The following is a 27981-nucleotide window of genomic DNA, read 5'->3' as shown; positions in this document are numbered from 1 at the left end:
CTCTGCCATTCCTTCTGTGTCTATTTGGACACATACAGTCAGACTCACACCAGTAAGAGTTTTTAGCCACGCTTGTGGCTCTTTGTGGCTGAACTTAGGCACAACAGGCTTTGAGCTAAATGCTAACTTAAGCATGCTAACATGCATGTGATGACTATGCTAACATGCTATCTGTTTAGCAGAGATAATATTTAGTTTATTTATTTATTTGTGTCCACCATCTGAAATTGGTTTGCTAGCATGCTAACTTTTGCTTATTAGTACAAAAGCACAATAACTGTGATTATGATGGGAATGTAAGTTCAACAAGAATTTTAATCAAAGTATGGACAAAATCGACATGATGATATCGCTAAAGAAAGAAATCGGGGATCACCAAACAACAGACGGATTGGCCGTCATACAAAATGTATATTTTTCTTAGAGCCATGCTGCTAGCACAGCAAAACACGTTTAAAAAGTCAAACTGTGATCAGTAGTTAGTCTTGTGCTAAACTGTCTGTGAGATCCAGAGATAACTCATCGCAGCTGACATCCTCCACAGGCAGTTAACAGTGTTGGTCATTTGTTTTATCCTTCTCTTAAGAGGACTTGCTAAAGTTGCTAATGATAAGAAAGATTATAAAGAAGAGGAAATCCCTAACAAGTACAACTGTAGCGGAGTAAAAATACCCAGAGTCACACTGGCTAATGAGTCTGTTGCCAGCGTGACGGCCAGTCCTTCTCTATCCAGCTCTGCAGCAGTCGCAGCACGTCGATGCGCTGGTACATGCGGCAGAGTTCGGTGAGCTCAGTGACAGTCTTCTGGTTGTATCGCAACAGGAACTCCTGGGTCGGGCTATGGGACAGGGAGCCCTGGGTCCGGTGCTCCAGCAGGGTCAGTTCATCATAGCTCATCCCCCAGCGACTAGCAAAGTTCTTCCAGTTTTTGATGGTGCAGTGGTTTGGATCCAGCTTGAGCCGCAGTAAATCCAGGAGGTCTTTGTCGTTCATGAGGTCACTTATTTTGGGAGGAGGTGCGGGGCAGCAGCACTTTTCACATGGCCCGTGCAGTAACTGCAGCTCTTTGGGGAAGTCTAAGCTCAGAGATGGACAAGGAAAATTGAGTTAGAGAGTGTTTACATTGCGAATAACTCAAACTGTAATAAATATGTCAACTGAAGTCTAATTAATATCTTATTTCATTTATTCATTTGCTGAGACTCAGTCACTTGAAGATTCTAAGGGGCATACCCTAACCTGTCTCCATAGCAGCCATAGCAACACCATCCTATCCAGAGGCAATGTTTCAAATTTGGCAAATGGCAGCAGTAAACGGTGGGTAACAGTGGGCCTGATTTACTTATTAAGTTAATATTATTCTGGACTATGCATGACTGATGATTTGGTTGATGTTGTGATTATATATATAAATATTTAATATCCTACAACTTAATACCCAAAGCCTTCAGCAATAAGTGGATATCTTTTGCCCCACTGCTATTTCCTGAGTAATGATGTTATTATTTGGCAGGGGTGTAAAGTAAGTACATTTACTCAAGTACTGTACTTATGTACAATTTTGAAAGACTTACTTTACTTGAGTATTTCAACTTGTTGATACTTTCTACTTCTCCCCCACTACAGTTCAGAGGTTAATGGTGTACTTTTACTCCACTACATGTATTTAATACCTTCAGTTACTTTACAGATCTGGATTAATGATGGTAAATATAATCAGCCCTTAAATCAGACTTTAAATTCAGCAGCTACCCTGCAGTATACAGAGCCATTCAAACTAGCTGCACCTTTACCAGCTCTGAGAACACTTTAATGATCAATCATTATAAAACATATCAGAGATATTATTCTGAAATGGACCAATCAAACAATGACTACTTCTACTGTCGCTACTTTAAGTATATTTTGATTTGAAGTTTTATTTCAAGCAGATAACAACTGTGGAAGTCCGTCTTTGGGAGAAAAACTTTATGGATCTACCAAAAATGAATGAATTTAGTCATGTTTCTCCTTTCATTGTATGATTGCGTATACCTGGGGAAGTAGATGTTGGGCAGGTGCATTCTTTGACATCTTGAACTGGCTGCAACACAAAGACAAATAATCCCTTTTAGTGACATCACATCCAGTGTGAAGACAGCTGTATAACCTCAACTTCAAACAGGCCGGCAAAATGAGAACAATGTAACCCGTCACCATCTCTCTCTCTTCACTGTCACTGATCAGTTATTGGATGGTAAATGATGATAATGCTTTGTTTATGTTTTAAAACACACAGAGACAGGAGGAAAATCACAGCATTTAACACTTTCTTATATTATGCAAAATGCACTTTTTGATGTCTTTTCTACATAAGTATGTGTCCCCGGTGTGTAAGGAGACTCACAAAGTGTCAGAAAATACAACCCTCTCTCTTTTCCTCCTTACCCACATCTCTAAAAGTGGGGGTACAAACGAGCTGATCCAGATTTGCTTCGGTTATGATGTAATAACCGAAATGTGGGCTGGCTTTACATTGAACTCCTGGCAAATTTAAAGCTACAGTCACATAATCAGCACTTCAGGAACAGGGCTGAAATAGAGGGGTATGAGGCATGCTACAATGGGGGATCTGTTTGGTATTTTGAGCAAAACACTTCAGACATGTTTTGTATAGATATTGCCCTACAATATATTGTTAACATATAGTATAATAAGAGACCTTTAATATGAAGTTCTGCCACAGCTACGGACATGAAAACTCATGGTTCCTTGTTGTCATAGTAACACAACACCGTTCAGCTGGAGTTGTTCAGAGTCTTGGCAAACAAACAGACTGACTGTCAAAGAAATAGATGGAACTGAACTGTATTATATTACACATGATTCAACTCATGTTTTTCACAGTTTCTCACTATTTTGTAATGTTTATTTCATAACAAAGCAAGTGAAGCCAAAGACAATTTTCCAAAGTATGGACGATGATGTTTCTAAAGCTCTTATATACAGATTTTACACAAAAAACTGAGCTTGCATAAACTGTGACACATTTTCTCCCTAAACACGGTCTGACAGGATGAAGATCTTTGCTGTACTCAGTTTTTCTCATTACATATCCACCCACCATTTGGCTGTGATTCTGAAAGATGGAGAATGATAATAATATTCTGTGTGAAATTGTTTAAACTGATAATATATGATTGCATGTTGTATTGAGAGTTACTGGTTCAGAACACATTGTAGGAATTTGTGGGTTCAATGATCAACTCATGATATTTCTCCTTGATTTTCATTCCGGTCACCATCTATTTTGGTCCTACTCTAACTGTTTGGTAGTTATATTTACAACAACAGCTTGTGTGCCAAATCCGACCCAACATTGCAGGTGAATGTTGGGAGCCTCACACTGTGGACCTGATGCGTTTTCATCTGCTACTGCCGGTTAAACATGTCTCAACAAAACACATATTGCACACTGGAGTACATCAAGGCCCCACACACAGAATCAGGACACTCGCCTGGGGGGTCCTTCATTTCCCTGCTTCTGATTGGAAAGACTGGAATGAACCAATGCTCTTCTCTGCTCCCCCTGCTAACCTTGTAGTCTAGTTGCCAGTGAGCCTGGAAATATTGAGTACCCCAAAGTTTGATGTTAGAAATGTATAGTATAGATCCCCAGCACATAGAAACTGCTGGGTGTTAGCATAAGTTGTTATGCCAACATGTTGCGTTCATTAGCATTAATGGCTTCATAGCCTATGTGGACAATAGTTTCAGATGGCTTGGCCGATTTGGCAGTGATGGTTCTAGACTACTTTTACTGGGGGGGCCGTGATGGGGCCAATCATTTTATGAGAGGGGCACATTTAATGCAGGAAGAAGGAGATTTTTAAAAATTTCGTTTAGTAAAAAAAACCTAAAATAAATATTATTGGTGTTTGATTTAGTAACAGAGTTTGTGTCAACGACTTGGTTATGATTTGGCCCAAGATAGAGAACATTCAAATAAGTCTGGGGTAACACATACATTACGCAGCCAAAAATGTGTTGGGATTTGTTTTAGTAACTTACTTATTTATTACATTATAAATCCCTGTTAACTTTGGCCCAGATTACAGCACAGTACTTTTATATGAATTGCATTATCATATATTTATTATTCCTAAGGGGGGGCCACAGGCTGGTCCAAGCTCTGCGTTGCACCCCCCCCCCCCCCCCTAGAACCGCCCATGCGATTTGAATACATTGACATTATTACATGTGTGAGAAAGAGGGAGAGGAGGAAAGATTGGAGTGCCTGAGTGGGTGAAACCAAGAAAGAAACTGAAAGCTTTCTATGAAACTTATGTAGTATTATTCTGACCTCTATTACTTTTCTTTTTTTTAAATTAAGTTCTGTGAAAGATGACGATCAATATGGTCCACTGACAGGTTGGGGGTGCATTACAGGTGTTCATACTGACCTGTCTTATTCTGTCTGAGGAAGGGCTCAGGTATCCAGAGGTCATGGAGGTCAGATGGAGGGTCACAGCATCTGCTGGAGACACTGACGTCAGTGTATTCGGATAAACTACAATTACCACAGTATACCAAGTTGCTGTTTACATCCATGTCCAAAACATCATTGCTTCATCCTCTAATCCTGACACTTTAATGAAACTGTCTTATTAAACATTATAGGCAAATGGATTTAACCTTTGACCTCCAATATCTAATCAGTTAATCTTGTAGTCCACGTGGTCGTTCCTGCCAAATTTAAAGAAATTCCCTCAAAGGCTTCCCTGAGAATAGTCTGACAGACAGAAGACCCCGGCTTAAAAACATATCATCACTGGCAAATATACGTCATCAGTATTTTACATACAACAGAAGACAGTTAAATGTATCGTATATTCACACGGTTTCATGGCCTGGTCAAAGCTTACCTTAATTGATCATGTTTTTAGTTCAACAGGTTTTTGTTCATATTCCAGTTAGCTTTGGATGCTAATTAAACACTGCCTCCATGTCAAGTGCTAGTGTCACACATCCAGTTTTAGTCCTTATTCTAAGTTTACATTTTCTATTTTATTTGCAATTACTTCAATTTTGGATCTTCAACTTCACATTGAATGCAAAAACACAGCTGAAACTAACAGAGGGATGGATGAACTGATGGAGTAAGTGGAAATACAGTATTAAAAATGTATCTCGTGAGCTGCTGAAGCACAGGTCATTCCATCCATCCTTTGCAATGCCTTCATTTCTTTGTCATGGTGAATCTGCCTTTCATTTCTGAAGTTACAGTTTATATAAATACTATGTCCATATATGCTAAATGGACCATTGTATTTGACTTATTTACCATTAGGATCAGTCACCTGCACTGGATAATTGGCCTCCAGGGACTGTGGGAGAGACAAGAGCAGACAACATCATATTAGAAAGAAAGAGAGAAACCTCAAAAGCTAGAACGTAGTCGTCTCAGTTAATCCTTCTCTGGGGAGCTTTTCTTTCAGTCTGTTTGGACTGAGGCAACATTCAAAATGTTTCTGAGGAAGAAAAGGACTCTCTTGTGTGCAGACAGAGGAAACAGCCTGCTGCAACCTGTTCTTCTGTGAGCCCTCGGGCGGCGAGCGATCACAGTGCAGTGTGTTCAGTTATGGTACATTTGTAAGCAGATTACCGTAAGACTCTGCATTCTGAGGCAGAACAATGAGAAATCAACGCAAAGCAAACTGAATGGAAGACAAGTCAAGACAATGAGCCAGTTAAACAAACACAAGTGGAGATAGAAATAAAGCTGCTTACAAACTCTGCCACGAAGCTGGTGGTGTCTATGTCCTCCACAGGTTCAGAGCTGCTTCTGTCTGTAACAGAAAAGAGAAACATGCTTTAATATATGACGTCACCTCTACTCATGCTATCCACTTCCTACACATCAGCAAACCGTCAACTGAAGCTCAGAAAGCCACATCCTACAGCCAGCGAGTGGTGTGTGAGTCGGACCAAGATTGGACATGTTAATGCAGGAAGTAAAAATAGATGGCAAAGATATATCACTATCATTAAAAGGAGGTAAACTGTCATTCAGAAGGGCTGAAGATGATACGCTTTATATATTTGCATCCAGACGAGTCATACCAAATAAAAAGTGACTTCATGTGTTTACCCTGCACTTCATCCCTGATCGAAGCAAAACAGCTTTTAGTGAAACAATAGAATATTGTTCAGAACCAACACGGAGAAGTCTTGAATCGAATCCCCTCCGCAGTGAAAAGGAATATTTCTAACAAGCACGTTCACGGATGAGTTGGGAGGGCAGCACAAAGGCAGCTTTTCAGCTCCACAAATACCTGAACAGGGCAATGTGGGCCTTCACCGGTCTACGTCACTGTGAAGCCTTTGTATCCAAAGGGCTACAAATAAAGAAGTCGTCTGGCCTTTCTTGGGTTACCCTCTATGACGATGAAAGTGTATTTCGCATAGGAAGCTAGAATAAGGATTAAGTGATCAGGTGTGAGGAGGCTGTTTCCTCCACACAGCTTCCAGGGGTCTGTCCCTTAGAGAGCACTCATGTATGTAGGTCTCACACACACACATTATGGTCTTAGTATTGTGTTTAGAGTTTACTGTTTTATTTTGAAATGTATCACCTTTGTGTCTTTAGTTTCCTTCCTGTCTGATTGTGTTCACCTGTTGCCCCTGTGTTTCACACCCCCTCCCCAGCTGTGTGTTGTCTTGTGATTACCCTTGTGTGGATTTAGTCCAGTCTTCCCTTGTGCTGCTTGTTACCGGTGTCTTTCAGAATTTATTTACTTAATAGCTTACAAGGCTTGACATACGTAGCATATGTAAGTGACTGTCTCTCATTTTATGGCCCCAAACTGTGGAACAGCCTCCCATCAGATCTTAGAACAGTGACCTCCATCGGCCTTTTTAAAAGTAAATTAAAGATCTATCTTTTTAATTTGGGGCAATTGAAATGTGTAGTAGTATCACTGTGATGTAACTCTTGCTGTTTCTTTATACCTTGTTTTTAATTATGTTCCACACTTTTTATTGTCATTTTTGGTCATACTCTGTAAAGCACTTTGACTTTAAGAAAGGTGCTATATAAATAAAGTGTATTATTATTATTTTGGGTTTTTCGTCGATGTGTCCTGCCAGTTGTTGTTTCCTCTCCCATTTGTTAGTTTTTCTTTTGCCCTACCTCGCCTGCTCCTTCAGTTTTTGTATTTTTGAATCAACTTTTAATTTAATAAACCCCCCCTTTGTTCATCTAGCTGTCCCTTTTGTGTTTATTCTGCGTTTGGTCCATACTTTCACCCGTGACACAGTGAGGATCAGCCTCAGGTCAGCCTGACTTGATATATAGTAATACATGGTAATCACGTATTAGTGGAGAGAGTCACTATTGAATACAATGTCCAATATGAGGGTACTTGAAAGCATAACGTTGTTTATTATCAAAAAATAAAGAGTGATAGAGAGAGCAGCTGTGAATCTATGCTGAGGAATAAGAGTACTGAAACTGTTTCAATACGGATATCAGTCATTTATATTTATGACGACATTATAAAACACCACCAGAACACCAAACACAGGAAGGTATTTTAATGTAATATCTAGAAGTATGTTGCTAAAGTATGGTAAATTACTTCTCAGATGAATTAAACTCGCTCATAAAAACACGTACACAGAACCAGAAGACCCAAACTACTGCGAATATATGTGTGTAAAGCCTTATGGGATTCCTCTGTGCCATAGAGCTCAAATGCTCAATTCTTGCCAACCCCCACCCACCCACACTCACACACACACACACACACACACACACACACACACACACACACACACACACACACACACACACACACACACACACACACACACACACACACACACACACACACACACACACACACCAAGCCTGACAGACAAATGGTTTGTTACACAGATCCATCCGAGAAGCCTTTAAGATACTTTGCAGATCATTGGATGAATCATCTGTCAATCACTGAAAGGCGGGAAGAGTTTTGAATACAGTTCGACATCTCAGCGGAACAGATGATTCTGATACGAGCCATTTGGTAGATTGTTATACATAAGGAGAACTCTCTACCAGTCTGGATGGAAACAGAGATAGTGTTCATGAACGCCCCCCAGCCAATCACTGTGTTCCCTAACAACTGAAGGGGAGCCAAAGCCCACCGAGAATATTGGCGTTACGTTAACACTTTCAAATATCCTCTGACAGATGTAGAACTTCCACTCGTGACTTTTTGACCATTAATAGGAGAAACGTTTTGATTTCTTCTGACTGTTTTGATTGGATTGGATTTGTGTTCAGATTATTCATTAATTCCACTGCAATGCACAGAACAAACATTGCTGATGATTTATGACTGGATTTAGAATATAAATCCGCCTGAATAATAAGGTTCTGCACTTTCTTTTTATAATGGCTGTGATTTTCAAAGAGCAAACAAATATCTGTGTTTGAGACATGCAATGCAGAATTCCCATATCAGGTCAAATGATTATTTTAGTCTTCTTTACTTACTATTGCAGTGCTTAGCTTCAACGAAAGGAAACCACATTCACAGGAAGTGACTTAACATAGTGTTTTCTGGTGAAAGAGAAGACCTGTGCAAAGGTTGAAATTTTGAATAGCATTTTAACTAAATATAGTAAAAAGATGAAAATCGCCACAACTTTTATGACCATTGAATGCATCATCTGTCACTCCCACATGCACAGGCCCTCGTCATGACACAGACACTGAACTTTCTATTGAGGAACATGTGCATCATAACAATCCTGTCTCACACAAACACACAAACACACAAACACACACACACACACACACACACACACACACACACACACACACACACACACACACACACACACACACACACACACACACACACACACACACACACACACACAGAGCAAAAGTGCACCGTTTCCTGTCTGTCAGTAACAACCTCTCTATGTGACGACAGTTCATTTCTTCTTCATGGAATTAAAGGTTCCTCAACAAGAAGCACAGGAGGTGTCAGTCTGTGAGCTTCATTACAGGGAAATGAAGGTAAATCCCCGTCCCCACACTCCTGCAGACCAGCCCACACGAGGAAATGATGATATGATGCTCCAGCTGCTCTATTGCTATGGTAAGTATTACACTGTAGTTAATTATTCATGGCTGACTGCAGACCTCATACACTTGAATTCCTTTTCCATTTTGTGTCATCCTTCTTGAGCCTCCATTAAAACCTCCCTCTTATTTTTGTGTTGCACATTAATAGAAATACCTCACTGTTGGGCTTAGTAACAGAGACATTTGAGGAAGTCAAATTTCCATTTTATACACATTTAGTACAAATAGATTATTGCTCACCACGTTCTGATGAAAGTCACACTGCTCTAGTAAACTTAGAACTGGCTTAAATATGAATAATGATCCCTTCTTCATGTAAGTGTGGACAGCAGCACAGCCTTCAATACTGCTGTGATTAATCCATCCTATGGGATAGCAGTTGTTGTGTTTCAAAAAATGTATTTATCTACATAGTTTTCACAGTAAAACACAGTATTTAATTTCATCTTACATTCTATATATCATATTATATTTACGTGTATATAGACTTCTGCTTGCACTATTTATTTTATTGTATTGTTTTATGTCTTATATAACTATGTTGCATTGTTGGAGGAGCTCAGGACTTAAGACTGTCCTTTTCATTTCTACACTGTAGCTTAGATATGAAATGAAAACCTTTGAATTTGAATCTTGATATAAAAAGTGAAACAGGACAGAACACGTATTATAGTTATCGGTACATATAGAAGCACAGATAAACACTTTAGGGCTGCTACTCGCAAATACATTTAATTATTGCTAATAATGTATCTGTAAGTCAATTACCTGATCAGTTATTTACAGTTGTGTGATGTCTTCAGTGTCTTGTTTTAACAACAGCACAAACATACTTAAAGAAGTTCACTTTATTACATGTTCAACTATTAGCCGGAAATATTACGTTTGGGGCATTTTGGATTTTAAAATGATAAACAATAGTTTTCTTTTCTTAACTGACTTTAAGGTTTAATGGATTGTAGTACCTACGGTTCAAGCTTCTTATAGCCACGTCGAGCTAGAAATTTGACTTTGTGAACTACTTGTAGTAGAAAAGCATCTGAAAGTCCTTCTAATCACTTACTTAAAAGTGTTCAACAATGTTTCAAGCTTGTGCATTACCACAAAATGAAATTGGAAGGTTAAGGAAAGATGTCGCTGACTGAGAGCAGGAAGGTTAGAAAAAGCTCCTCAAACCTAATCATATTCTGAGGGAAATTATGCAGTTATGTAGCTTATTTCGAGGTTAATATGCTCTGAATTGCAAGCCTTCCAGTAGATAACTACCTGTTGCCCCCGTGGGTGGTATCCTCTCAAAGTTTAGTACATTAAGCATGAGGACTTTCAGCCTGGTACAATTATCAGGTGTGAGTGGAGCCCGGATCAGCATTGTTTCTCTCTCTGGGAATGCAGGGGCATGTCGCAGCAAGTTCAAGAGATGAAATACAAACCACATCATAATACATCGCTATGGGCCATAATTCCACACAGGTGAACCCAGCTTCACTCCGTTTTGACCACCCATGTTTCCTATGAAGTGCAGCACAGAGTCTAAGCAGCCTACAGTGGGCTGCTTGCTTGACTAAATGGCATGCCAATACCTGAGCCAGGCCTCAGTGAAGTCTAGACTGAAAGCAGCTACACACACACCTTGTTGAAAATGGGTGCTAAGTGTGTCTCTTTCCCTGTGTTTGTTTACCGGACCTGCTAAGGATTAGCCTGGTATAATAATGTTTCTTTTAGCTATTTAATTACACATCACCTCCCATAACTGGATGTTCCTTACTGATGAGAGGCATAAGACATTTTCTGCAAAGATTTACTGCACACCTTACAGCCTCATAAAAACTAATATACAGTATGTAGGACAGAATAAAAGCAGTGGGTAACTCAGCCTTAGGGGAAATACGCTTACTCACTTTCTTACCGAAACTATATCAGAAGTCTGATATCAATCTTAACTCTGTGGGTTAATTGCCTGCTGGTTAGCTTAGCATAAAGATGGGAAACAGAGGGAAACAAATAGAGTTGTAAGGAAAAATATAAACATGACAGTTTGGGGGAACTACACGCTAAAATGATTTCTTCACAAATAATTGCTACGTGTATTCACTGTGCACGGCTTCCTGCACTGAAGTTGACTTTAATTAAATGTATGACATTTCACATAACTGTATTAGGTTAGTTGAAAGTTTAACTTAATATGTTTGTTTTCAAACTCAATATTATAGCTTTCAACTAACCTAATACAGTTATGTGAAATCTGTTTACATCATACATTTAATTAAAGTCAATGTTTAATTTTTTCAGTGCAGTGAAGAGTTTGAAGGTTTGGGATTATCATGCCTGTACAGAGATCAAAAGCCAAACCTGTGTCCCCGATCATCCACAGACCTTTCTAAAAAACCCTAAAGCCTAAAAGAAAGACTTCTGTCAGCGAATACATCAAGTTTAAAATGATCTCTATGAGTATCAGCCCATAAGAATCAATACTGGTCAAACCACCCCGACCTGAAGCACAAAGCTAAAGAGAAGTTCAACAGTTTCCAGCCACTGCACTGGAAAGGTCAGGTACGGAGGTTGAGACATGACATCTGATTGGCTCACTGGTAGCCCACATTTGCTGCTGTGGCTCAGGTAGACAAAGCTCAGCTGTGATATGATAGGGTGAAAACAATCCACTGATATTAGGTGACTAACACCTAACCACTTTTTGATCACTACTTGCACACTAAATATAAATATATCCTACTTTTATATTGTGTTAGCTGTATTTCGGTCCTTCAATAGTGTTCGGTAACCACGTATACTATACCATATTCCACTTTTCTCAATGTTTGTTTTCTGGTAATAATATGTAACCTTCTCATTGGTGAAATTCCTTTACATAACAAAAATAACACATTGTATCTCCATTTTAAACATTGCAACAGCCCTAATTCCACACACATGAAGGGAACTATAGTGTGTACTTGTATCAGATTACAGACAGACATTAACCCGCAGTGGTCTTTATTCAAACACAGCCTGTGAATGTGGATTAGGTACCTACAGGCAGGAAAACAAAGTTGGTTGAACTTGAGGAAATGGTAAAGTCATGCGTAGGCACATCCATGTACTGTATACACGTATGCACGATGTGAGGCAGCATGTTGGACAGTCACACTACACTTCTGACCTTTACATGATGGTGAGAGTGGAATACACTCACAAAGTACGAGAAGCTTCTTACGCTGCTGTCAGTTTACTACGGACCCTAATGCATCAGCAACAGGCCAATGGAGAGTGGGAAATGAGAGTTTCTCCTGTTAACGTTGGGTACAATAATTCATCATTAATGCATGTTGCATCATCATAACTATTGTCTTAATTAAGGTTATAAATCACTTGCTGATGCTGTAGAAAGCTTTTAAAACTAATGATGTGTTTGGCTATGGGTTTGTAGCTACCTGTGTGGACACAGGTCAGTTGGTCTGTAATATCTCGCAGAATGTGGGGGGTTTTAACGAGCTAAGGAGGATACACATTCTATGATGAAATTATGAGAACCAAAAAAATCTGCATGTGTATTCTATATTTTATATTACATATTTAATATCGTGACTATTTTTAGATTTTAGAAGTAGAGTTCTCACTTTTAACCTCTTAAGACAACTGAGAAAGTTGGTTTGTAAGTAAGTGTACAGTGTTTCCATTACTAAAGTGAGGGGGTTTTTATATTGTGGAAACCTTCTCGGTTGTGGTTGCAGACAGATGACCAGGAAAGACTTGCTGTTTTCCCCTTAACAAACGGTGCAAACATGACGAATTAAATGTTCTAAATATATCCATTATGCTGTTATGCTGATGATGAGTATGTGTGTTAGTACAACAACAAATAATAAGGTATGATAATATTAATTTAGGAGGTCCTTCCTGTTATTGTTGCAACCTCAACTAATGATATAAAAATATATATATATCTTTTAGAGATTTTGAAAAAACCCGTTAACACTGTAACGCACCGTGCTCTACCTAATGGAGGCTTTATATGAAGAAACTTCAGTATTTACTCACCAAATGGTTCCTTATACGTCCTCAAACTGCTCATTGTTGATTCTGTGAAGTCCCCTATGAAGTGGAATGTATCAGGATAGAAAATAAAGTTTGTATAAAGGAGCCCAGAGAAGAATCAGACAGTAGTCCTTCACTAAGGGTTGAAGCGCCAGCAGCCAGTGGCGGCAGCGACCACTGAACACCTCTGCACCGAGAGGGAGACGACAGGAGCCGTGCTGCATTCAAAACCCACTCGGAAATAAAATAAAAAATCCCTTTCGAAAGTCGTGAATAGCTGATTACTTTTCAATATAAAACCCCTGTAGAGCTACTTGCAGCTTTTAGTCAGAGGTGGTTCCCAGATATTGTACTTGAGTAGAAGTACCAGAGTGTAGGAATATTCTGAAAAGTCCTGCAATCAAAATGTTACTCAAGTAAAAGTAGAAAGTAGCATCAAAATCTATTAAAAGTACCGACAGTAAAAGTAGTCATTGTGCAGATCCATTTCAGAATAATATATATGATACGTTTTGGTTATAATCTGTATACTGCAGGGTAGCTTGTGAACAGAGATGGGAAGTAACTAAATACGTTTACGTCAAGTTCTGTACTTAAGTACAATTTCGAGATATTCGAACTTTACTTGAGTATTTCTATGTTATGCTACTTTGTACTTCTAGTTCACAATTCAGAGGTAAATGGTGTACTTTTATTCCATTTTAAAGTAAAGCTACTTTACAGGTTGGATTAATGATGTGAAATATAATCAGCTCTTAAATCATCCTTTAGTTCACCTGGAGTAAATTCAGCAGCTACCCTGCAGTATACAAAGCCATTAAAACTAGCTGCACCTTTACCAGCTCTGAGAACACTTTAATGATCAATCATTATAATCAAAACATATTATATACATCATGTCCTGTGCAAAAGCTTAAGGCAGTAGTGAAAAAAGGCTGTAAATTAAGAATGCTTCCAAAAGCAAAAATGATAATTGTTTATTCTTATCAATTTACAAAATGATAAGTGAGCATAAAGAAAATACAAATCTAAAACATATCAATATCTGGTGTAACTACCCTTAAATATCATTAACTGAAAGCAGAAACAGCTTTGTAAGAGGCTTAAAACTGGGTGAGGAACAGCCAAACTCTGCTACCAAGGTGAGGTTGTGGAAGACAGTTTCATGTCACAGGTCATACACCATGGCAAGACTGAGCACAGCACATAGTTATACTCCATCAGCAAGGTGACCCCAGACAAAGAATTCAAAGCAGACTGGGGTTTCAAGACGTGCTGTTCAAGCTTTTTTGAAGAAGCACAGAGAATCAGGCAATGTTGAAGATCATAGACGCAGTGCAGCAGATGAAAAACACATCAAGCTTATTTCCCTTCAAAACTGGAAGATGTCCAGCAGTGCCATTAGCTCAGAACTGGCAGTACCTTCAAAAGCTGTGTGCAAGTGTACCTAGAAGAGCTGATGCTGTTTTGAAGGCAAACTGTGGTCACACCAAATATTGATTTCATTTAAATGTTCATTCACTGCATTTTGTTAAATGATGAAAATAAACTATTAACAGTTCCATTTCTGAGAGCATTCTTAATTTACAGCATTTTTCCACACCTGCCTAAAGTTTTTGCACAGTACTGTATATTATTCTGAAATGGACCAATCTGCACAATGACTACTTTTACTGTCACTACTTTAAGTACATTTTGATGAGAACACTTTTGTACTTTTTCTCGAGTTACATTTTGAATGCAGGACTTTTACTGCAACAGAGTATTCCTACACTGTGGTACTTCTATTTTTACTCAAGTACAAGATCTGAGTACTTCTTACATCTCTGCTTGTGAATTTACTCCATGTGGAACTAAAGTTTGATTTAAGGGTTGATTATATTTTAAATCATTAATCAAAATCTGAAAAGTAACTTAAGGGATTAAATAAAAGTAGTGGAGTAAAAGTACACAATTTACCTCTGAACTGTAGTGGGGTTGGAGTTTAAAGTAGCAAAAAATGGAATTAGTAACTCAAAATTGTACTTAAGTTCAGTACGTGAGTAAATGTACTTACAAGACTGCTTTTAGTGCAGCTTTAACCCATTCAGTCCAATAGCAAGAACTCTCACTACGTTTCAGATGTTTAAGTACTATAGTCCACATACTTATTGTCTCTATAAAATATAAAGTTCCATATCATATAAAAGTAGAAATGAATCATTCTTGTTTCACTGAGTCACAAATGTAAGTAGGCCTACCTGTGAATACAACACAAATGTAAGAATTAAATATGTCCCATTCCCCCCCGTCACATCCCCCATTGTCCCCACTGACAGGGCATGGCCTTGTGATCTCCCACACTTACACAACTGATGAAGACCCTTGAGAGGCTGGTCCTGGGCTAGCTTCGTGTGCCTCCAACACCATGCTGCCCCTGCTTCTTGGAGACAATCTGCAGCACTCTGGGGTGGATCACCACTTCACTATCTGGATCCTGGACTACCTCCCCAACCGTCCACAGTATGTGAGGACCCAAGATTGTTTGTAGTAAGGAGCCCCCCAGGAAAGAGTTCTGGCACTGTTTCTTTTCACCCTCTATCTGCAGACTTCTCCCACAACATGGCTAACTGTCACCTGCAGAAGTTCCTCGGATTACTCTGCTATCGTCGGCCGCATCTCTGACGGGGAGTTCAGAGAACTGACTCAGAGGTTCACCCTCTGGTGCCAGAGGAACCACCTCCAGCTCACAGAGGGAGGTCCAAGGAGCTGAAGGTGGGGTCAGGATTAGGGCTATGAGCAGACTGTATCTGCTGAGGAGACTGAGGTCTTTTGGAGTGCAGGGCTACAGACCTTTTATGACTTCTGGGGCAGAACAAAATCCAGTTGCTGACAGGAAGGGACTGAACTGACTGCTGAAGAATGCCAGCCCTGTCCTTGGGAGTCCTCTGGACACTGTGGAATAGGTAGGGGACAGGAGAATGTTGGCAAAGGCGTCATCATTGTGGGGCAACATGTCCCCCCCACCCTCCAGGACACCCTGTCCACACAGTGAAGCTCCTTCTGGGACAGGCTGCTGAACCTGCAGCCACTTCCTTGCTGCAGTAGTCAGACCCCCATGACCCCTGGTAGACCACACACACAGCAACACACATTACACCTCTGTTGTGCAATATATATACTATTTATAAACATATTTTTGCACTACCACCTGTCACAACAATAATGTATTTAACATTGTGCAATATATACTTATATACTAGTAAATAATAGTATTTACTACCGTCATCCTGCAGCTACTTCATTACGTTCTAGTTGTTTCACTTAAAATTTGAAAAATTATAAACTAACTAGAAGGCTTTCCATTCTGGCATTATTTGGCTCATGATTATATATAAGTCTTGAAATGCTGATACTGTATATTTTATAATAACAGTTGATTAACATTACAGGGATCGTGTGTTGGCCCGCTGCAGCAGGCCTCCAGGCCAAGACCTTATCTCAGTGGCCGAGCTCACTAAGCCTGACAGGATTAGCACACATGTGAAGCACATGATAGGACTATAAGCGCAGTGTGGTCAGTTTGCAGCCTGACTACATTTTCAAGATTCAAAATTCAAGATTCTGTATGCACAGTAGCTACAGTGTAGGAAAGGCAATGAAAATCTTAAGTGCCGAGCTCCTCCAACAATGCAACATATTACATAAGACATAAGATAATAAAACTAATTCAAAAATAAAATAAAATAAAAATAGGGCAAGAAGAAGTCCATATACATGATAGTGTATAGTCAGATGAAATAAAAAACTGTTTATTACAGTAATAACTATTTGGATATATAAATTGTATGAACGCTTATGGAGGCACTTTACAGAGCTCAGGTGTTTAACAGTCTTATTGTCTGTTGAGTGAAACTGTCTCTGAGTCTGTGGCTTTGGACCTGATGCTGCAGACAAAACAGTTGCTGGACCTGCACCTGTAGAAGGTCAGGATGCTCTCTATGGTGCACCTGTAGAGGGTCAGGATGCTCTCTATGGTGCACCTGTAGAGGGTCAGGATGCTCTCTATGGTGCACCTGTAGAAGGTCAGGATGCTCTCTATGGTGCACCTGTAGCGGTCAGTATGCTCTCTATGGTGCACCTGTAGAGGTCAGGATGCTCTCTATGGTGCACCTGTAGAGGTCAGGATGCTCTCTGTGGTGCACCTGTAGAAGGTCAGGATGCTCTCTATGGTGCACCTGTAGAGGGTCAGGATGCTCTTTATGGTGCACCTGTAGAGGGTCAGGATGCTCTCTATGGTGCACCTGTAGAAGGTCAGGATGCTCTCTATGGTGCACCTGTAGAGGGTCAGGATGCTCTCTATGGTGCACCTGTAGAAGGTCAGGATGCTCTCTATGGTGCACCTGTAGCGGTCAGTATGCTCTCTATGGTGCACCTGTAGAGGTCAGGATGCTCTCTATGGTGCACCTGTAGAGGTCAGGATGCTCTCTGTGGTGCACCTGTAGAAGGTCAGGATGCTCTCTATGGTGCACCTGTAGAGGTCAGGATGCTCTTTATGGTGCACCTGTAGAGGGTCAGGATGCTCTCTATGGTGCACCTGTAGAAGGTCAGGATGCTCTCTATGGTGCACCTGTAGAGGGTCAGGATGCTCTCTATGGTGCACCTGTAGAAGGTCAGGATGCTCTCTATGGTGCACCTGTAGAGGTCAGGATGCTCTCTATGGTGCACCTGTAGAAGGTCAGGATGCTCTCTATGGTGCACCTGTAGAGGGTCAGGATGCTCTCTATGGTGCACCTGTAGAGGTCAGGATGCTCTCTATGGTGCACCTGTAGAGGTCAGGATGCTCTCTATGGTGCACCTGTAGAAGGTCAGGATGCTCTCTGTGGTGCACATGTAGAGGTCAGGATGCTCTCTGTGGTGCACCTGTAGAAGTTGCAGAGTATCCTGGAGTCCATGTTGAACCTCTGCAGCCTGTGGAGGATGAAGAGCCGCTGTGGAGCTGTTTTGGTGATGGTGTTTGTGTGAAGAGTCCATGTCAGGTCCTCAGTGATGTGGACACAGAGGAACCTGAAGCTGCTGACTCTCTCGACAGTAGTCCCATTGATGGCGATGGGGGCGTGTTCCTCTCTGCTGCTTCCTGTAATCCACAATCAGCTCCTTGGTTTTGCTGACATTGAAATTGAGTTTGTTATCCTGGCAACAAGATGTCAGAGTTTCAACCTCCTCTCTGTACTCCGTCTCGTCGCTGTCGGAGATCAGGCCGATGAAGGTCGTGTCGTAAGCAAACTTCACAACGGTGTTGTTGCTGTGTGTGGCGACGCAGTCGTATGTGAACAGGGAATAGAGGAGGAGGCTGAGCACGCAGCCTTGAGGGGCTCCGGTGTTGAGGATCAGGGTGGAGGATGTAATGTTTTCCACCTGCACTGCCTGGGGTATTCCCGTCAAGAAGTTCAGGATCCAATCACAGAAGCCGTTGTTGAGCCCAAGGTCCCTGAGCTTGATGACGAGCTTGGAGTGCACAATGGTGTTGAAAGTTGAACTGTAATCGATGAACAGCATTCTCACATATGTGTTCCTCTGGTCCAGGTGGGAGAGGGCAGTGTGGAGGGTGAGGGAGATGGCGTTGTCTGTGAACCTGTTTGCTCTGTAGGCAAACTGCAGAGGGTCCAGAGATCACCAAGATGTGATTAATGTTTTGACTAACCTCTCACAACATGAGGATGGAAGTGAGTGCCACTGGGCGGTAGTCATTGAGGCTGGTGGTTTTATTATTTTGCTTTTGTCTATTTTAGGTATTTCTCTGTGATACCTCTATCAGCATACATCACTAGTGGCCCTGAAAAAATCCGGATAGGCATGGCCTGACTGTACTGCATGTCTTCAGTAATTTGGAGACCATTATTTATTTAACTATTATTATTTAATTTATTTAATTTCAGAATGTTGATTGATGCAGTAGCACAGCTTATTAACTACAATCAATCACTGCAGGTGTGTATAAAAGAGGGTTCTACATGATTACATCTTCTGTATTTTTGTACCACAGCTTCCTATTTCCAACAGTAGTACTTTAAAAGAAGATGTTTTTTGAGCAGCTAGAATTGCTACATTAATCGACCATTTCATTGGAAGACAATTCATTATTTGTTTGCATTATTTCGAAAGCAAAACCCTACACATTATATTCCATGTTGATATCTTTGCTTTATAGAATTTAATTATATAGCACATTGAATATGTTAAGACTTTGGACTGGTAGTGAAGAAGACAGCTGACCACTTCCTGTTGTACTCCAGGATTTCGTACTAAGATATTCATCAATTAATCAAGAAAAGAATCATCTGCAGGCCTGCATTTGGTAGTAGAAATACTAGATGTTTGCAGTCTTATTAGCATGTTATGGATTGATTTTATAAAATGATACGTCTGATTAAAGTCTGTGTTTTTATTTTTCTCGGCAAATCCCAAGAAGAAGAAATGGTGAATGTATCTACTAACAAGTATTATTAGCCTGATATATCCGCTTCCTCGCTGTTGTAAAACACTGTGAAAACTTACCAACGAGCCACCCTGCTGCAACATGCTCCTCATAACATTTTGACTAATTACTTATCTCTGACTATATATATATATATATATATATACATTTCCAAATGTTTTAGACAATAGGAGGAATAAGAGTGCACCAGGACATGTGATCAGAAAGGGCTAAGATATGAACAAAACTACTATACAGTATATGCACATTTAAAAATGATGGCACAATATAATTGCTCTGAGCCCTAAGAGTTCAAGTGGCTTATACATTATATGACTGTCGGCCTCCGATAACTTCACATCACATCCAAATAGTTAGAAACTGTTCACTGAAATGGTCAACCAGCTTGTTCACTATGTATGTTCCTACTGGAGCTGTTTGTACCATCCAGAACAATGATGAATACCTCAGTCTATTTGCTTTAATGTGTAAAAGGCAAACAAAGCTGATTCTATACTCTGAGATACAGTAACACAATGTTTCTTTTGTTCTTTTTATTGGACTTTAACACAATCGGGTTTCCTTGAAATATCACTTTAGACAATTTTAGTAGTTTTCTCAAGGCCTACGTCAAAAGGAATTCAGGAGTCAGTTACTGACCTTCAGTACTCACATTCAACACAAATAAAAGACATACAGAGAGAGACAGAAGATAGAAGAAATATGGTGGGTTTTTTCCATCACAGATATTTATAAGAAGCTGCACAGGAACTATTTTAAACCTTCTAACACATACTGGTAAAACCACAGGCAAATTGGGGGAAATGTCCCACAAACTCACAGACAAGTTGAAAAACGTGTTATTAGCTCTTTTTTTTTAGATCATTATTTTGTTTTTCTCAGAGCTGAAAGTTTCCCCTTATTCAATTTGTATCGAAATCGATAAGGGATGAACTGAGAAAGCTATTCATTTCTAATGGGACAACTTTGTATATTGTTGTCAGGACAAGTTTTTTTTTAAATGTCTTGCACGGGGGTTGCACCATAATTAAATGTTTATGAATGTAGGCAAACAAAAATATGTGCTTAGTTAGAGAGGAAACGTTTGTTGTAGGAATGGAAAGCGTCATATGCTGCATTATTTCTATATCAAGCTCTTTTTTTAATTATCAATGCCTTTAATGTATTATCCAAGAGAAGTGTTTGCAACAGTATTTGTCGCTTATGTTCACACGCTTCTCGTCAAGGCAAGTTGGAGATACACTTATGACATATCCTGCTCGATATTGTCAGAATACGTTTTGTCTTGTCGACAAATGGTTACTCCGACAGACCTTGAAGGCATCATAAGAAACACATTCTGCATCCGTCATTACGCACAGCGACGTATTCCTTTGGTCCAATCAGGTGAGGAGCCTGGAGCTCAGGAAAGAAGCAGATGATATGGCAGCTTTGAGAGCGACCAGGTGGAACTTGCTTTGTTAACACGGCTAAACCTTTGATTATGAAAACACATTGTGTTGAATACGGCAGCGGCTCGATATGATTTACTTAATATTGATTTCCGCGTTCTCCGGGGCAGTGGTTACGTTGATATTACAGTTCCTGCTGATATACCGGAGAAGCCCCGAGCCCATAGGCAGGACAGTGCAGTATGTCAAAGTACTGCCCGATAACGCATTGAAGGATTACTTTAATACCCAACATGCCGAGCCAGGCCAACAGCAGCCGGACAGCACAGCATCCAAACAACAAGAGGCCGTGTCCGCGCGGCAGCAGGAAGCGGCTGTCAGCGGCGGCAGCCCCAAACAACAGCCGACACCGCCTTCCCACGAGCCCGGGGATGCGGCCAAGGCTGAGACCTGCAATTTCCTAAATGCTATATTCCTGTTCCTATTCAGAGAGTTCCGAGAGACCCCTGTGGTTAGACACTGGCTCACCAAAAAGATTAAGGTGGAGTTTGAGGAGCTGCTGCAGACCAAGACCGCAGGTCGGCTGCTGGAGGGACTCAGTCTCAGGGACATCTCCCTGGGTAATTCTCTGCCGGTCTTCAAGTCGGCCAAACTTATGAAGCCGATGCACCTGAACGAGGACGGCATGCCCGAGGAGCTCAACTTTGAGGTGGACATTGAATACAATGGCGGCTTCCACCTCGCCATCGACGTGGAGCTGGTGTTCGGGAAGTCTGCCTACCTGTTCGTGAAGATGAGGCGCGTGGTGGGGAGGCTGAGGCTGCAGTTCACGCGCACCCCCTTCTCCCATTGGTCCTTCTCCTTCCTCGAGGACCCGCTCGTGGACTTTGAGGTGAAGTCCCAGTTTGAAGGAAGGCCTCTTCCCCAGCTCACCTCCATCATAGTGAACCAGCTGAAGCGGGTCATCAAGAAGAAACACACCCTGCCCAACTACAAGATCAGGTAGGCTCCACAACACACTGTTTACCTTTTCAGACAACAACAGCAACAACCCGTGCTGGAGAAAGTCCTGCTATAAAACCACCTGCAACTGTCATACAGAAGACTAATTGATGCTCATGTGAGAAAAACCGACATAATGTATATCTCAAAATGAAGAACAAAGCAATAACATAGGACAGTACATTGTTATAGTAGGATTCTATCCACATTTTATATCCCATACAAGGGCTTACAACTTGTAACAAAATCGCAATATGGATTCAATATTCAAATCGCAGGATGCACTTTATTAACAAATGCTAAATATGGTCAAATACCATTATGAATAAAGTGTTTTGAGCTGCAGAGATATCCCTGTGTGCAAATAGATTTCCAGAGACTTAACAAAACACGTGCTAGGTACAGATCATCTAATCACAGTATCAGTCATAATGTAGTTATTTTTACAGTGTGCAGGCATACTCTACACACTTTGTTTTCCGCACTAAATTTGACTTGTACAATGTTAGCAGAAATCAATGCACTGTTTGTTGGAGGGGCATTTAAGGGTCGATATGGACTACCAAACTCCCCTTAAGGCCATCAGAAATGACTACCTGAACTATAACTATATATACCTTTTTATTTAAAACCATATCAGTGCTAGTAACAATAACATAATAATACATAAATAGGATTTCCTATTTTGACAATTAGTTAAAAGGGCTTAAGGTGCCCCTTAGAGGTGCATCCCTCTGATCACAGTCAAAGTGTGTATAATGCTAAAATCTGTTCAAGTGCCTAGGTTTTTGGAAACGCATTCCACACTTTATTCCACTGGAAGTTCATCCAGAGAGAGAAGATCATTCCAATGAAGCTAATTTTATTAAGAGAAATTCCAAAAGAAGAATACCTGACTTCACCTCTAACTTTTTTTTTTTATACCAGCAGTGTGTTTGTAGCTCATTTCTTTAAATATAGCCTACGTTTAACAGTGGGACAAAAGTGTCAACATTATGTTAAAAATTCCAAACGTTTTTGTCTCAATGCAGGGACTTTTAATTGTATTTGAGTCTATATTTGATATTATCCACTGTGACTTGGCTATACTGTGTAAAGTTAGTAAGCAGTTGGAATTCTTGACCTATATAATGTTCTTCAACTTTGTCCATACAGTAGCTTTAAATTGTTAATGGTTTATGAAGATAATGACGTTGATAATGGAATCAGCACATCATCCTACATGAGTTATTTAGACAAAACTATCTCACTACAGGCCAAAACTATCCCAACCCAGTCGCAGTTCTGGAGCTTTCGGCTGTATTACAGGTTTTTAATATATTTTTTTTTAACAGAGAAGAGGAACAGGGAGATATAAATACGGAAGTAGAAAGTGTTTCGAGAGAGAGGGAAGAAAAACGGAAGCTTGAGTTATGAGGTCCATTTCTGCTTTCTCTTTATGATGTAATGGTAAACTGAATTTGAGCTATGTTTTTGTTTCACTTTGGATTAAACTTGTGGTTATTTTATCACTTATTTAATTGTATTATTTTCTTCCATAAAACATCATTGAAATATGCACAATTAGACAGAGCTCTTCAAATGAAACCCAAAGAGTCATAACAAGATCAAATAAAATATATTTAGTATAGAAGGGAACATTTGTTTACTTTATAAACCCCTTTTTGGGAAATACAGAGAGACCACGGCGGCATTATCAGATTTTCTGGTTTTACTATTTAAAGGTGTGTGTTTGAGTTAAATTATTATTAATTTTTTTGGATTGTATTCTTTAAAATACTGGCAACTTTTCTCTGTGTTGGAACAGACACTGGAATCACTGCCATACATGTAGAGATAAAGATTTAAGAAAAATGTGGAAGGGTCTCTTAATTTTTTCCGGAGCTGTACAATGTTTGCACTGTGTTGTTACGTACACACAAACTCAAAAAACACATGCTCAAGGGTGCCTCTGCTCCCTCCCCAAAGCAAAGTCCCTTCAGCCTCCCCAGTGATACAAACAGTGATGTAAACATAAATAATCTTTTGGGTTATTTATTCAAGTTGTCACATTTTCTAGACCAAAGAAACAACATGAATAGAGAAAATAACCAGCATATTATTGATAATCAAAAAGTAGTTAGTTGCAACCACAGGTGTCCGTTACGCTGGGGACGCTGTGGACATGCCACTTTTAGAAATGGCAATTTTTGTTTCCCCCACTATTTAATTGTATAATTTGTAGAAACATGTTCTGATTAGAACACTTTGAGAAACGTTTAACTACGCTAAAGAACATGTTTTCATTTGAGAACAGTTTATTTTTTCACACTGGTATTTCTCTGGACCCAAGTGGTGTCATTTGGACTTCCAAAACATCCATGCGCACCTGAACATTTTAACCATTCATGAGACTTTTTTTTTAACCAAGTTTTCCGTTCTCTCTATACAAACATTTCACACAGCCACGCTGTTGAGTTGGGTTTGGGACATTAAAGATTAAAGCCAGGTCTTCAGGCCTCTTCAATCTTTTCTCTGTTGTGATTGGTCAATAACCGAGAAATTAAAAGCAGCAAATTGTCTCAGAGGTTATGACTATACCATGGCCTGACCTTGTAAATCCTGTGTGTACAGGTGTTGCTATCAATAAAAGGCCCTGCGAGCGTTTACTAGTGTATTGCTGGCAGGGGGCGAAGTAGTTGTTGTTGTTTTAGAAATCTGTCCTAACCACTTTTCAAGACAAAAAGTCCATGGTTGCAACCATACGATGGGTTACCTGCTCAGCTGAATTGGACATATTGACCTGTCTTGTCACAAAACATTTAATATGTGTCATCCAGTGTGTGAAGGGCCTCTGTGTGTTTTCCCTGAAGCATAGTATAATATTTCAGCAAGATGTCATTTCTTCTGATGTTTATTCAGGCAGCCTTTGGAAGTGGCTGAATAGGACTACAGAAGCTGTGGAGGACGTTGTACGTCATTACGCCAAACACTTTAACACTCCCGCTAAGTTAGTTTTCCCCTGTTGTGCTTGAAATACTAAAAGATAAATTCAGTGTGGCTCAAAGGAAAAGCTTTGCTAAAATATGCAAGCGAGCAAAAGTCAGTTGAAACGATCTTAAGCTGGCGTGACGTTGAAGTCCTGCAACTCTGCTGTACTCCTCTGTAGTTCCTTTATAGCATTTAGCATTTTGCTTCTGGCGATTACATTTATCACTCTGAAATTATAAAAGTAGGGTAGACATGTGGAGATTATCCGGCTGAACAAAACGTGTATTTATCAAACAGGTTCTTTTTCCACAGATCTTATATTTTACAAAATTCCAAAATCCTATGGAAAAATTGCATTGCTTTTTTTGTCATGGGAACCCATGCGCAGCTTACTTACAGTTGACCAATCACAACAGAGCCGGCCAGCTAACCAATCAGAGCAGACTGGGCTCTGGTTTCAGACGGAGGGTGAAAAGAAGTGCTGCAGCACAGGCAGTATGAGAAACATAAAGAGCTTTTTGAACATTAAAGCAGGGAGACATGTAGCTGTATAGACACTACATACTATTAGTGCTGCGTACCGGTACGCCGAACCGGTACTGGACTTGTAAAAAGTTTCGGTTCAAGTCCGGTTAAAACCGTAACGTCGGGAACCAGTACTTGGACTCGCCAAAAAACTAGCACTTACGTTTATTCTCCTTTTTATTCTAAACCATCTAAAACCTTCCGTAGATCGAGAAATTTGCACTGAGAAAAGACGAAAAACATCGTACCAATACTGAACTCACCAAGTCCTCGCAAAATATCGCAACTGCTCGCGAAATCTGTGTGACGTCAAGGGAAGCTAGTGATGTGATTGGCTTAGACATAGTGGACAGCGTGGGCTGCTGTGGTCGCCATATTGGATATTTGGTAGTGTAGCTAAACTCCTTTGTTTGGTCTACGGCGCCACGGGTCATGTAAACACAATGCCGCGGGGCTTTAAATCCAGTAAGGTGGATCATGTGATGAAACTGCCGCTAGATACTGCGACGTGTAACCTGTGCGGGAAAGTGATCAAGTGCGCTGGGGTAACATCGAACATAGCGAGGCACTTGAGGCGAAACCACAAAATTGAAACTACTCCACATGCAGCCTCAGCTACATTGGCGGCGATGTTTGGCGAGCAAAATAACATTGATCGAGGTACTTTTTGGAAAATAGGCTTTCATTTTAAATAGGCTTGTAAAAAAATAGGCATTCTTAGCATTATATTATAAGATATACTACTAGTAGCATCGGGACTAGCCGACTAGGGCGTTTATTCAGCGTCATCTTTTCTAGTGCGGGGAGCTTTTGGTTTGGTTACTTGGAACTTTGTAGTAGACTAGTAGTTTACTTTGATATCATAAGTCATTTGTAGACTAACTGGCAAAAAGTGTTTAACTTTTTTTTTTACATGTGTACTTTGTAGAGAAATGTTCATTTCAGTTACTCACACAAGCCATGGGTTCAGGTCTGGACTTATAAGTCCGGACCTGAACCTGAACCTCTGGACTTGAGTCCGGACCTGAACCTGAATGTGAGTCCAGGTACGCAGCACTACATACTATATTGAAACCTGGAAAGGAGTAGAATGTCCTTTTTGATACATCATCTAGAGCCAGGAGAGGCAGAAAGGCGTTTTTGTTTTAGTCATTGGAGAGCTCAGGATTCAGGAAGTGCCTGAGCCAAATAAATGCCCTTCAGAGAGGAAGTTGCGATATACTCTTAAATGCCTTATCAAAGGATCCGTGTTGCTTGTCCAATTGTTTAATGTGAGTGTTAAGACTTATTTATGGCCTCTGTTGTTTTGGAGATTGCTGCAGCACACAGAAGAAGTCCAAACGTGCGTGAGTGTGATTCTCCCACGTTCCTGCGGAGTGAGCAGGCGTGATGACATGATGTAATGAGGAGCAGCCTGAGAGAACGAGACCTGGACCTTGGGATTTGCTGAGTGGCACAGATGGTTGTTCTGTAAAGGGGGGGCTGGGACCTGGAGGTAATCCAGGCATTACAGCACTCACGTACAGTCGCTACTCCACTGTGGGGGAATACTGTTTTCAAAGCCAAACCTGTGATGCTCCCACTTTGCCCCAGTCATGAATCCAGCTCTCTGCTTTCTTTTCTGTACACATTCGGAAGCTTGGGGGGTGGGGGTAATGTACAGGTATGAGCATTTTTTCCCACCTAGGCTTGCCAATTTCTTTACTAGCTCTTTCCTGGGGCTTTCCATCATATCACAGAACCTTCTTTTGTTGATGGAGTTGTAATGGAGGGGGCTCTGATCACATGCGTGTTATAATTTCATCTGAAGCACTTTTGGGGCATGTTGATTTAAAGGTTAGACATAATATTGCCAATATTCCAGGTCCACTAACAAGCTTGTTCATGAGCCTAAACTAAGGGTGGAGCGAATATTAGTCTTTCAGAGGCCGATATATATATACAGTGGGGCAAAAAAGTATTTAGTCAGCCACCAATTGTGCAAGTTCTCCCATTTAAAAAGATGAGAGATGCCTGTAATTTTTATCATAGGTATACCTCAACTATGAGAGACAAAATGAGAAAAAAAAATCCTGAAAATCACATTGTAGGATTTTTAATGAATTAATTGGTAAATTCCTCGGTAAAATAAGTATTTGGTCACCTACAAACAAGCAAGATTTCTGGCTCTCACAGACCTGTAACTTCTTCTTTAAGAGGCTCCTCTGTCCTCCACTCGTTACCTGTATTAATGGCACCTTTTTGAACTCGTTATCAGTATAAAAGACACCTGTCCACAACCTCAAACAGTCATACTCCAAACTCCACTATGTCCAAGACCAAAGAGCTGTCAAAGGAGACCAGAGACAAAATTGTAGACCTGCACCAGGCTGGGAAAACTGAATCTGCAATAGGTAAGCAGCTTGGTGTGAAGAAATCAACTGTGGGAGCAATTATTAGAAAATGGAAGACATACAAGA

General features: G+C 40.3%; 2 protein-coding genes across 5 annotated transcripts in view; one reads left to right on the top strand and one right to left on the bottom strand.

The window, feature by feature from the left end:
- Nucleotides 1-295: 295 nt before the first annotated feature.
- edaradd (EDAR-associated death domain) lies at nucleotides 296-13367 on the bottom strand. Of its 3 annotated transcripts, none has more exons than XM_063874117.1 (6): nucleotides 13160-13367; nucleotides 5770-5828; nucleotides 5324-5366; nucleotides 4443-4525; nucleotides 2035-2083; nucleotides 296-1076 (listed from the first exon to the last, which is right to left on the bottom strand). In XM_063874117.1, exons 1-6 carry the CDS (start codon nucleotides 13191-13193, stop codon nucleotides 688-690), a joined length of 657 nt encoding a protein of 218 aa, XP_063730187.1. In that variant the 5' UTR covers nucleotides 13194-13367; the 3' UTR covers nucleotides 296-687. The 3 variants fall into 3 exon arrangements, with proteins under 3 accessions (XP_063730187.1, XP_063730188.1, XP_063730189.1); XM_063874118.1 differs by having other exon boundaries at nucleotides 4443-4516; XM_063874119.1 differs by having other exon boundaries at nucleotides 4443-4513.
- A 7662-nt stretch (nucleotides 13368-21029) lies between these two features.
- Nucleotides 21030-27981, top strand: part of pdzd8 (PDZ domain containing 8) — a 40117-nt gene continuing 33165 nt past the window's right edge. For both annotated transcript variants that reach the window (XR_010164991.1, XM_063874670.1), the window contains exon 1: nucleotides 21030-22027. Coding sequence is in view for 1 of the 2 variants with exons in the window: in XM_063874670.1 (XP_063730740.1) it covers nucleotides 21156-22027 (872 nt within the window). In the remaining variant the exon portion in view is untranslated. The remainder of the gene's footprint in view (nucleotides 22028-27981) is intronic.

This window comes from Eleginops maclovinus, chromosome 22, assembly GCF_036324505.1.
Source record: "Eleginops maclovinus isolate JMC-PN-2008 ecotype Puerto Natales chromosome 22, JC_Emac_rtc_rv5, whole genome shotgun sequence".
NCBI lineage: Eukaryota > Metazoa > Chordata > Actinopteri > Perciformes > Eleginopidae > Eleginops > Eleginops maclovinus.
Note: the sequence above shows the minus strand (reverse complement) of the source record. Positions and strands in the feature narration are given on the sequence as shown.